Here is a 12,286-nt window from a genome sequence, read left to right as displayed (position 1 = left end):
CAGGGCAGCACATCCCCCAAGGACCGCAAGAGTCGAGGACACTGGCTGGGCACAAGCTCGATGACACAGTGGCTCCTCCCCTCGATCTGTTATTTCTCGGGACACTGTTGGGTAACGCCTCTGGAACTCTCCCTGACCCTGAGCAGGATGTATTCTGGGGGGTCTCCACCCACCAGTCTGACTTGAGATACTCCACTCTCTCTGCTTCCCCATCTGGGTGGTGCTTTCTACACAGGTTTTAGGGTCCTTGATAAAAAGGGCCAATTCTTGGGGCAAAGGCAGTCTGAGACCTATGAGCAGTGCTGCCTCACACAGGTGGGGTCCGGCTGTCGGAAACTGCCCGGGAGGGGCCGAGTTGCCAGGCCCACAAGTATCATTTGACCCAGAGCTCTCCCATGGGCCCTGAGATAAAAAGGAAGTGGCCAGCAGGCTGTGCCAGTTCCAGGAAGCTGGTCCAACCCGGTCTCCTGGGCTTACCCAGGGCAGCAGCTGGCACCAGGCCAGAGAGCAGTGCCCGCTGACCACTGTGGCTGAGGCTGGTCTGAGACCTGAGCTTAGGCAGACAGCCAGCCTGCTGACTTAGAGCCAGACCCCCCCGCCCCCCCTACACACACACCTGTCAGACATCTCAGCACTCACTGGGCATCTGGACCCTGAGCCCTGGCTAGAGTTGGGCTGGCTCCTAGGATGACAGTGACTGCACAGGGGATAGTGTGACCCAGGTGATTGGGAGAACTGCCACCAACAGGGCTGACCACTAAAGGGGTGTCCAGTCCCTCTTGTGTTCCTGTCTTTCCTTTGCATCATTCATCCAAATCTACCTGGCACACACAGGGACCCAGGGTTTGGCAGGCGCTCACTGGACGTTGTAGCTTGTCATCAACTCTCCTCTCCAGACCCTTGAAGTCCAGATGTCCTCTGCTCCATGCAAGCCCCTGCCCACAGGCAGCCCCTCCTCCCCCTCCTAGCATTTCTTCATTTCTTGCCTTAACGCTCTCATCCCTCCTAATGACAGACGGGGGTCTCCCCTCCAGGGCGTGTCAGTCCCCTGGGGGCCTGAGAATCTGCCTTTCTGGCCCAAGGATACTAAGGCTCTTGTCTGGGGACCCCAGTTGGAGAACCAGGGGGTAACTCCCGATGCATAAATCACCTTTACTGGGCCCCAAGAAAACAAATGTGCGTGACCTGACAACCCAAACCATGTGCCCTCACTCCCAGGATGCACTAGAATTCTGAGCAGCTCAGGTTGATGGTGGCTCCAGACCTCATCCCTACTGCTGGCCACTGAGGGGAAATGAAGCCATTCGCAGGAGCAGGGACACCAGTCTCTCTAGGAGCAAAGAGAAGCACTCCAATCCAAGAGGCTGCCACCCGAGGGAGAGGCAGGACATGAAATCTGGAGTCCCAGGGGGCATACTGGTCCTCAAGCCCCTCCCCGGCTCCATTCACTAATTTCTGCAAAAATATATTACTAATAGGCCAGCATCACATTTTCAAATTGCCTGTGGCCAGCCCAAGAACACGTGTTTCCATATTTTTTCCATTTTTGATGAGGGCTGGGTTATGCCCAACCACAGAGTTCACCCCAGCCCAGGGTGGAGGTGTCAGTGAGCATCTGGAAAAGGCTGACACATAAATCTCAAAACACACCAAAAAGGCAGATTACTCACCTCTAGAATCTGCCGACACCCTGAGTCCGGGGCTAACCAGGAAACCCCACAAATAGCAACTTCTCTCTTTACTGGGCTCTTTGGAAGCAAGAGTCCTGGAGAACAGGGAGGTCCCCAAAGGGCCCCCGAAACTAAAATCTGAGGGAGTTCTGACCATGCTGTGTGACCCTGGGCAGGTTACTTAGCATGTCTGAGCCTGGTTCCTCATCCTCATCCTGCCGCCTGCTTGGTGGGTAAGCTATACAAACATGATGTCTGGCACCCCATCAAAAATTAGCGATAATTTGATTAGTCATGGCTGAGTGCAAAGATCTGCTGAGAATAGCCAAACGTGTATGTGCAGGGGTCTCAGTGTTAGAAGTCTCCATCACTGGCTAAATGCAGAGATACATGCATACATCTGTGGGTGGGAACCCCACCCTCCCCAAATGGTTCCTCCAGCAGTCGTGCTAATAAAGAAAAAGGAGGGAAAACCTGTAGGCACTGTACTTGAGGGGTGAGAGGGCATGTGCAGTATTCAACCCCCATGTGATAGTTGGGGTAGAGAGCTCAGAGAGGCTGTTCAACATGCTGAAAGTCACACAGCAGACACAGAGCAGGGTGAGTACGCCCAGGTCTCCTAAGTCCCACTCCTGTGCTATACCACTCACCCAGGATCTTCAACCCTGGCTGCCCCTGACAGGCTCCAGCATAGCTCCCTGACCTGTACTGTGCTTCACTGCTAGATCTCAGAGGAACTGGGCATCAGTCCTGATCAGGTGATTCTAAGCTGCAGGCCACCCCCATCAGGCCCCACCCAAAGTAAGCATGCCTGAGATGCACATCTACTGGGCACCCTCAAAGGAGAAGGGATGGGTGGGTGGGGGACTGTCCCACAGGTCTGAACCAGGCTATTGTTAGGGAGCAGGGCCTTGGACAGCTGTCTGCTGCTCTCTGGGCTGAGGGTTTATGTGGGACTTGCAGAGAGAAGTGCCCATGAGTGCCTGCCCCAAGCACCCTGGGCTGCAGGCCAGCCCCCACCCCCTGCACGCCCTTTTAGATACAGGGCCTGAATGAGCTATAGAACATGTGTTTCCATGTGTCTCCCTCCTACTGGGCTAGGCCACTCCAGAGCAGCGCCCAGTCCCTATTCTGCTCCATAGACCCCAGTCCAACACCCCAGTACAGGGTCTTTATATGGAGCTGACAGCAGTGGACTTCCTGAGCCCTGCCATCCTGGATTACAGTGAAGGCTGAGAGTCCCCTCCCTCGTGTTCTGGGTCGGGCTCACTGCAGAGAAGGCCCTCCCTCGACCACTGCAGGACACTCACAATGCTCCCATTTACCTTGAGGACAAAGCCAGGACCCCATTTAGGCCTTCTGCAGAGGCCCTGGCCTTCCAGCTGACCAGGCTGACAGGGTCCCCCAGAAGGAAACCAGATGAAGACAGCCCCGCACCCATGTGAGTGCTGAGGGCTGAATCCTGTGCTGGTCTTGGGCAACTCACATGGAGGGGACAAAGGGCTGGGCTGGCCACAGGGTCACAGTGGGCCACGGGGCTCACGTCTGCTGAGGAGTGGCCTCAGTTCGGTATCGGCTACTCTGAGTGACTTACAGATGATCAGGTCTCAGCAGCGACAGATGTCAGCCAGCAACCAAGGTCAGAGTGACTCAGAGCACAGATCAAGTTGCGTGTATCATGCTCCCAGAGCCCAAATGGGAAGTCAGTGCTAATTCTTCACATAGCGGGCGAAATCCACTGGGGAGAGGGGCGGGCTCGACCTCCAGAAATGTCCTGCATGGGATAGCTCACTCTCCAGCGCCAGAGCAAGAATCCAGCATCCTGCCTGGATCGAGGACAGAGCTGGGTGGGGTCCTCCTGCCATGATGTAGATGGGACCCCAACCATTAGAGCCAAAAAGCTGCTGGACTGGGCAGCAGTCCTATTGGTGGGGACAGGATGAAGCAAAGTCCGGGGTGGGAACAGGTGCATTCTGGGCAACTCCCTTGGCCATCATCCAGACAAGAGCCTGGAAGGTGACACCGACTAGGGGTGTAGAATCACATGCCCCACCCCAATAGTCCCCAGCACCTGCTGTGAATCATGGAAGGAGGGGACAGGAACTGGAGGCCAATCTGTGGCCACAGGACAGGACTTATGGCTGCTGGGCAGCTGGAACCCACAGGGTGGCTGTTGGCCCACCCTGCCCTACAAGCTCATTTACAAGGTGATTTTGATAGAAAGATGAAAAGTATATAAGATGTGTGGTGCCCACAGACAGGGGAGAAAGCACTTCCCAGGAATCCAGGATAAGGAACCTCAGATCCACATGTCCTTGCCCCGGCCAACCAGATGCCTGGATGTGGGATCTTACAGCATTCCTGATCCCTGGCGCCTGCCACCTTCACTGCCATAGACTCAGTCATGTGTCCCCACACACTGATGACAAAAGGAAGTTCAGTGTGGAGGAGGGTGCACAGCATTCCCAGCCCACCCCTGCCTCAGTTTCCCCAGCCATAAAAATGGGAATGACAACACTGATTACATAGGCTGAGGTGCAAAGCATATGGAAAGAGGGAATCCAAGGGCACCAGCTAGAAAATGTCGGATCTGTTTCTGCCCTGATCAGGGCCCCTCTCAGGGGTATGGGTGGCTTCCAACCTGGGCCAGGGCCTTAGGGGACCTGAACACCCTGGGGCAGTGGTCGGCAAACTGCGGCTTGCGAGCCACATGCGGCTCTTTGGCCCCTTGAGTGTGGCTCTTCCACAAAATACCACATGCGGGCACGCATGTACAGTGTTATTGAAACTTTGTGGCCCATGCGCAGAAGTCGGTATTTTGTGGAAGAGCCACACTCAAGGGGCCAAAGAGCCGCATGTGGCTCTCGAGCCGCAGTTTGCCGACCACTGCCCTAGGGCCACACAGTTTGTAGTGAACATGCCTGGTACCCATTTCTGTGCAGAGCCTGCGCATTCCATGGGATTATCAAAGGGGCTGTGATCCAGGGAAAAGGGTGAGAAATATTCGCCGGCATCTCCCACTCCCTGGGGTCAATGCTTCTGTGAAGGACCACACAGAATTTGGCCCCAGTCCTGACTGGGCCAGACTAGCTCCCGCGGCCGGACCACTTTCATGTCTGGAGGGCTAGTCGGATTTCAGGGCTAATTACTAGGCTGTCGTCTGCACTGAGCTCACAGCTTGCGATTCTAGGATCACCAGCTCCTTCGAAACACCCAGAAGCCTTTGCTTCACACATCAAGGAGCTTAGCCCTGGCAGCTGGCAGGTGGCCAATCACCCTAAATCAGGCTTCACTGTGACAGGCCTGGCTGGAGTCCTAGGGACACGGTATTGGACACATTGTAGGGGTTCCCACACCCCCAGAAGCAGGGTCACTGTCCGCAGGCACTAATGGAAACGAGCCAGGCAGCTAGAAGACTGGGGGATGGAAGGTGCTGTTATGGTCTGCCCTCCCCACTCTGGTCATCACCCCAACTGACCAACTTACCTGCAAGTCAGCTGGCCATGGCTCACCCCACAGACACCAAACCTACACTTCAACTATGCCCTTAACCCCGTCCTGGAGGAGCTGACAGCAGGTTAGCATTTACCACCACCGCTGCCGCCGCCACCAAGCTCCGGGCTTTTTCCTTCTCTCCACCCTCTCCTTCTCTTCTTCTTCTTTTTTAAAAATATATTTTTATTGATTGCAGAGGGAGAGGGAGAGATAAAAACATCAATGATGAGAGAGAATCATTGCTTGGCTGCCTCTTGCATGCCCCCTACTGGGAATTGAGCCTGAAATCCTGACATGTGCCCTGACCAAGAATTGAACCTGTAACCTCCTGGTTCATAGGTCGACGCTCAACAGCTGAGCCACACCAGCCGGGCCATCCTCTCTCTTCCTTCTTTTCCCTAAACCAGAGAAGAGAAAGCTCTAGGGCAGTCCAAGATGTTATAAGTGACAGAGGGCAGTGTGGAGAGTAAGTCACAGCCACAGTGTAACCGGATCCCTATGTGCCATCGTCAAATAGACCATGGCCTAGAGTCCTCAAAAACACCCAGGCAGAGCTGTGACAAATCCCTACTTCACATATGTGTAAATTGAGGCTTGGTATTCCCAGTGAATTCCTCAAAACAGAACCCAGGTCTGTCCACACGCACAGCATAGGCTCTTTACCTGACACCAGGTGGAAAATATTGCAGGCCAGAGGTCCCAGAGGACCAACAGCTGAGCATGCCCCACCCCCCATATGTGTGTCTGCCCAAGTCAGGGTCATGGTGGGGGCCTAACTCAGTCTAGGGGAGCCCTGGCCAATTGTCTGTCTCCATGAGAAGGCAGAATGTGCTCTTCAGACCTCAAGAGGGGCCACCATGCAGGAAGGGGACCCAGTGACCCAGAGTCCCATTCTCAGCCACCAGTTGACCAACCTAAGTTCCTCAAGTAACCAGCAAGTCCAAGTGTGGGGGCTGTCCCAGCGGGTACAGTCCTACCCTCACCCAACTAGGAGAGGGAGAGAGGAGGGTGGGCAACAGCAGTCTGCTGTGGCCACTTCCCTGACAGCTACGCGTCCTGGGTAGGAGTGACCAGACTCAGATAGGCTCCAAGTCCTTTTCATAATTCAGCATACGAAGAAGGGGACCTGTTCAGATCCCTTCTTCTGAGAGCGCCTCCCTTGAGATAAAGGACCAATGAGGCCACCGCTGTGTCTCTGAACCACAGCTGCTCTCACATACAAGACCCTGTCCTTGTCCTTGGCCGGCCCTCGTGAGCCCCTAGCCGGGCCGCTCCAGACATTTTACAAAACAGTGGCCCAGGAAGGGAGGATAAACCGCCCAAGCAAACCCAGCTGGCAAGAACTCAACTCCAACCTGAGTGACTCCGTCACACACACGGAACCCAGACTCATCTGATTTCAGCAGCCACTAACAAGTTTTCATTAAGCAGTAAATAACCCATATAAACCCAGTCTTATATCAAATTCCACATGGTCACCAAGAAAGAGTTAGAACCCAGTTTTTGTGCAATAATTAAAGAGCAACCAGGAACTCTGTGGCTTTTCTGTGGGAACTTTCACTGCCTTCTCAGAAGTCCCCTTCTTGAACAGCCATGACCTTTCACTGTATAGTGGAACTTCGGTTCTCAAACTTAATGCGTTCCTGAAGGCTGTTTGAGAAGCAATTTGTTCGAAAACCGAACCATTTCTTTCCATTAGAAATAATGTAAATTGAATTAATTCGTTCCAGACCCATGATTCCCTGTTTTAACCTTTCTTATGTACAGTACATGTCTAATGTGCTGTTTAATCTGTAAACAAACACTTCTTAAATTTATCGACCACACCCTTCTAGCCTTAAACTAATCACTTCCAGCATTCATTCCAGGGGTGCAGCATCCTTGCTTTTTCACTTATCACTGCCTCGGAAATGCGGTCACCACTGGCTGACTGCTTTTTTTTATCCAAACCAACAACAGTTTTTCTACCCCTTCAATTCCTGTGATCGGTGTTTTATGAGCACTTTCACACCCTTAGCAACACCAGCACACTTGATGGCCTCTGCATGTTTTAAAATTGTGCTAAACATCCATTTTACCAGCAACAACAAAAAAAAAAAAAAAAGGAGAAAATATTCACAGCACTGACTCGCCCCCCCTCCTTTATTTGTGGCCTGAGAGACACTTTTTGTTATGCTGATGTATCAGCATGAAGGGGTCATCAGGTTGAGAACTGAAGTCTTTTTCTAAAATGGAGACATTTTCTGTGTGACAGCATTGTTCCAGATCAGAGGTGTCCCGGAACTGAGCTTTAACTGTTCTAGGTGAGAACAGCCAGGCCAGTTCAGCAGGCTGTCAGCCTTGGACAAGCCATGTTCCTATCCCCGCCAAGTAAGGCTCTAGACTAGCGCTTGCTCTTGCAGGCAGTACATCCCTCTGTGTCACTGAAAATCCTCTTTGCATCAGAAAAAGCCACACACACACACACACACACACACACGTATCACATTCATACAGGAGGTTCCAAGAAAAAGGGCTACGAAAGCTGCCCTCACTCTTAGGGGGAGGGGTGCTACTGGCATGACCTACTCCACTAGGCCGGCAATGCCAGAACAGAAGTGAGCTGGAGCACTGGCCAGAGCGTATCCACTGTAGCCCACTAGAATCTGAGGATTTACCTACGTAAACCCAAAAGTTTAAGAAAGTAAGGGATCCATTTTTAAAGACTAGAGTGGGGGCCCTTTAACGATACTATCTAATTCATTATGTACATGCTGGGCCCAAACATATCATATCTAGCAATGAAAATTGGACAATTAAACTTCTCCTAATGACCAAACAACTCAACAAAGGCTTCCTGCCTTCAATATATTTTTATTGATTTGAGAGGAAGGGAGAGAAAGATAGAAACACCAATGATGAGAGAGAATCATTGATTGGCTGCCTCCTGCATGCCCCCTACTGGGGATCAAGCCCACAACCCGGGCATGAGCCCTTGATGGGAATCAAACCCCAGGCCCTTCAGTCCAAAGGCCATGACACTCTCCACTGAGCCAAACCAGCTAGGGCTTATTTTGCCTTTAGAGCGGCGGTTCTCAACCTGTGGGTCGTGACCCCTTTGGGGGGTCGAACGACCCTTTCACAGGGGTCGCCTAAGACCATCGGAAAACACATATATAGTTACATATTGTTTTTGTGATTAATCACTATGCTTTAATTATGTTCAATTTGTAACAATGAAAATACATCCTGCATATCAGATATTTACATTATGATTCATAACAGTAGCAAAATTACAGTTATGAAGTAGCAACGAAAATAATTTTATGGTTTGGGGGTTACCACAACATGAGGAACTGTATTAAAGGGTTGCGGCATTAGGAAGGTTGAGAACCACTGCTTTAGAGGGGCTTTTCCTTAGCCAGTCCAATGCATCACCCCATAAAACCCTCATCTCAAAGTCCACCAGAAGCCAGAGGCTTTCCTGTTCTCAGGCACATAGACTATTGCTATGACTATTCCTAGATTTAGACCAAAGTTTTTAAAGCTGAGATTCATATCACTGAGACCCTCTGCCCCTAAAAGACTGTGGACGAAAGGGGCCACATGCTAACCTGACAAGCTCAGGGGAGGCCTGCATGGCAGTCTTGCAAACTCAGAGACCTAAAGTAACCACAAAGGATGGTCTGAAAATTAAATATTTAACTACAAACAGGTTGTAGTGGGTAGTCATGTCCTAGGCCAGTATTTTCCCTGACAAAGATCAACTTAGATCTTTACTGAGCCCATTTGTCTTTTTGCCTCTAAGATAACATATCTTCGAAATGTATGGATAACTTGTAACTTCCCTTTTTTCCGGACCCCCCAGGGCACCAGGACAGTCCCTCATTGTTATTGTTATCAAGTTAATTGTCAACTGTTAATTATGTAAAATTATCCTGTAACCATCTATGTAAAAGAAGCACATGTCCGTCATTTCTCTTTTTATCCTACCCCAGAGGTTTCCCTGCTTTGCTTTATCCCACCTCCTTAATCTACCACCAATGAATTTCATGTAACCCACCTACATCCCTTTCCTTTGATTGCAATGTGTAAATACAGATATAACCCGCCATGCTCCAGAGCATTATCTCAATTCGTTGAGGTTCTGCTTCCTGGCATATGTTGACAGTTTGGCTCAAATAAACTCACAAAATTCTTTACAGGTTTCAATGTTTTTTTACATTAACAAGGCAAGTACTGTCCCTTCGCCCCCGTGTGACTGCCTACCTGTTCAGGTTCTCAGGAAAGCAGGTGATCCCAGCAGCCAAACAGAGCTGCACTGAGTTCTGCCTTCAGGACACGCCTCGTTCCGGAGCATGTCTCAGAGTTCTAAAATACCTGCCCCTGTGGCACAGTGACACAGGCAGGAAACTCGGGCCACAGGCTCTACAAGCCCAATAAGACCAGCAGGCATGGCCAGGCAGAAGCCACTTCAAGTAACGGCACAGTCCCTGAGTTTCACGCTCCGATCTGAAACCAGGAATGTACCCTGCCACCTCTGTACTTATATACACGACTGAGATTTGGGCAAATGCTCAAGGTGGCAACTCTGAAAGCAGGACACTTCCATTCGCAAGCCTCCCTAGAGGTTGGCCAATAGATAGGCGGAAAAACTGCCGACGGCCTTTAAGAAAAGTCACATTACATTTGGTATACATTAATTTTTTCGGAAATCCCATAAGAAAACTGTTTTTGCAAAGCAGCAATTTTCTCCAGCCTGGTTTACTCTTAGGTGAAGAACATACCAGGAACATGCCTACCAACCTACCAGGACCACGCCCGTCAACATACTAACACTGTAGTGTGGAAGAGAGACTATTCCATGAAGGGGACCCTGGCCTGACGGATGCTGGACCTTCATGCTAGATCCAGCTAGATCTAGGGAGAAGAGATTACTTTCCATAAATCCCCTCATAGACCCTCGGATCCCTTTCCTATGTTCCAAATGTGCTGGTTCCTGGAACCGGTCCTTGCTCTGCCCGGGGCAAGTATGTAATAAGGTGTTTTCCCCTTATCAGGGGCAGGTCATACCCCAGTACCCCTTTCCACCCTGCCCTGTCCTATGTCATTCTTTAGCACCTGCCACATGGCGGAGATGATAGCTGTGTTGTCTTGCCAACGCCCAAGATGTGCCTCCTATGTAAGTTCTCAATGTAATGATGTTGTCAGCCTTTCTTTGGTCTCTGGCCCCCAGGAAATTTTGTATAACAAATTTAAAACCAAATTTTAAATTGGACCATGCTCACCAATATACTAACAGTGTGTCCACCAACATACTAGGACCACGTCTACCAATATACTAGCACAGTGCCCACCAACTTAGGACTATGGCCATTGACTGTCAGCACAACTTGGGAGTCCCTGCACCCAAATTTAATTTTCAGCCAAGCACCCTTCTTTTACTACTTATGGTAATCTTCAGGGGATTCAGACACTGCTCCCTACACAGAATTTTATCACTATGTTTTTTGTATGAGTCAGCCTCTGCTGGTTCCTAATAAGCTGGTCTGGAAAGGAGCTATGAGTGAAATTTTTTTAAACCACAATTTGTCTCCATAAAACAGAACTGGGGAGCTCAAACAGCAAGCAGGAAATTCGCGTTTCACTCCACGTGGGTGCCTCCCCAGAGAAAGGGGATATTGCTCAGCTCCACCGGATCTGAATGGACCAGGTGGGGAAGCGGACCGCCCACACGCGGCAGGGTGCAAGAACCACGCTGTCTGTCGCTGCGGAATTCCCAAGGTGATGTGTAAACGAATGAATGAGACGCACGTGGGTTCCAGACCTTAGCCTAGAACCGCAGCGATGGCCTGGGGATTCCAAATGGCCCGGGGTTTTGAAGATGGCCGGGGGCTCGGGGATGAGGGATGGCCCGGGGTCCCCCCACCCCACCCAGGCGGGTCCCGCGGTGGTACTCACGCACGCAGAGGCAGGCCACGAGCTTGGCGGCCTCATCGGGCACCGGGCAGGTAGGGAAGAGCGGTTTGAGAAGGTAGGTGGCGAAGACCAGCGCCACGATGTACTGCGAGGAGGGTCGGATGATGAGCAGCTCGATCCAGAGCTTGAGGAAGGCGGGCAGCGAGCCGTAGACCTCGAGCATATAGGCATAGTCCCCGCCCGACTTGGAGATGGTGGTGCCCAGTTCAGCGTAACAGAGCGCGCCCACGATAGAGAAGACGCCGCAGACGGCCCAGATCACCAGCGCCAGCCCGGGCGAGCCCGCCTCCTTGAGCACACCAGTGGGTGTCACGAAGATGCCCGAGCCGATGATGGTGCCCACGATGATGGCCACGCCGTTGAGCAGCGTGATGTTGCGCTGCAGGGCCACACCCTCGCCCCCCGCGCCCCCCGCGCCCCCCGCGCCCTCCGCGCCCTCCGCGCGCTTCGCCGCTAGCATCCGCTCGCGAGCCTGCAGCTCCTCCTCCTCGGCGGCCGCCGCACGGGCCGACGACGAGCGCCGCTTGGGGCCCGCGCCCGCCATGCTGCTGCCGCGCCGCGGGGGTCGGGCAGACACGAGGTGCGCGCTGCGGAGCAGAGAAGAGCGGCCCTCCCTCTCCGCCGCCGCTTTTCTACGCCAGGCCCCGCCCTGGCCCCGCCCCTCCCCCCCGCCCCCTACCCCGCTCCACCTCCAGGGCCCGCACCGCTTCTAATACCTGCCTTAATCCTGCCGGGCTCGGCTTCCCGGCCGGCACCGCCCCGCGCCGCTAGCACCGCAGCCCGCACACCAGGCCCCGCCTTCCCCTCCGCGCTGGTGCAATCGGCCGAGCACTTCCCGCCCAGGGCGCCCCGCCCCGCCCCTCGCCCTCCACTGGAGTTCCCGCGTTGTCCGGGCCTGGACCCCGCCGCCCACGTGGCCCAAACGCGACTCGGTGGTCGGGCGACCCACCTTTGCAAAGCCCAGGCTGGAAGCAGGCGGGGTAGTCGGGCGGGCCTGAGGCCAAAGCTAGGAAGGGTGGGATTTAGGGGGACACTGGGGCTCAGAGGAGGCCTGCCTGTTCCCTCAGAGCGTCCAGGCCCGGTGGGCGCGGGTTTCTGTCCCCGATGGGCTGCGGTAATAGAGTCCCCGCAGTCTGCTCATCCTGGACCTGAGAGGTATGAAG

The 12,286-nt window shown here is 53.0% G+C and overlaps 1 protein-coding gene across 1 annotated transcript in view; it reads right to left on the bottom strand.

The window, feature by feature from the left end:
- The window catches only part of SLC7A5 (solute carrier family 7 member 5), a 37,069-nt gene extending 25,362 nt beyond the window's left edge, over positions 1–11,707 (bottom strand). Inside the window, exon 1 of the mRNA XM_070397766.1 lies at positions 11,106–11,707. Coding sequence (XP_070253867.1) covers positions 11,106–11,667 — 562 coding nt within the window. The 5' untranslated portion in view covers positions 11,668–11,707. The remainder of the gene's footprint in view (positions 1–11,105) is intronic.
- Between the last annotated feature and the right edge of the window lie 579 nt (positions 11,708–12,286).

Source organism: Myotis yumanensis, unplaced genomic scaffold, assembly GCF_028538775.1.
Source record: "Myotis yumanensis isolate MYYU_CA2020_CCGP unplaced genomic scaffold, mMyoYum1.0.hap1 SCAF_18, whole genome shotgun sequence".
NCBI classification, from domain to species: domain Eukaryota; kingdom Metazoa; phylum Chordata; class Mammalia; order Chiroptera; family Vespertilionidae; genus Myotis; species Myotis yumanensis.
Note: the sequence above shows the minus strand (reverse complement) of the source record. Positions and strands in the feature narration are given on the sequence as shown.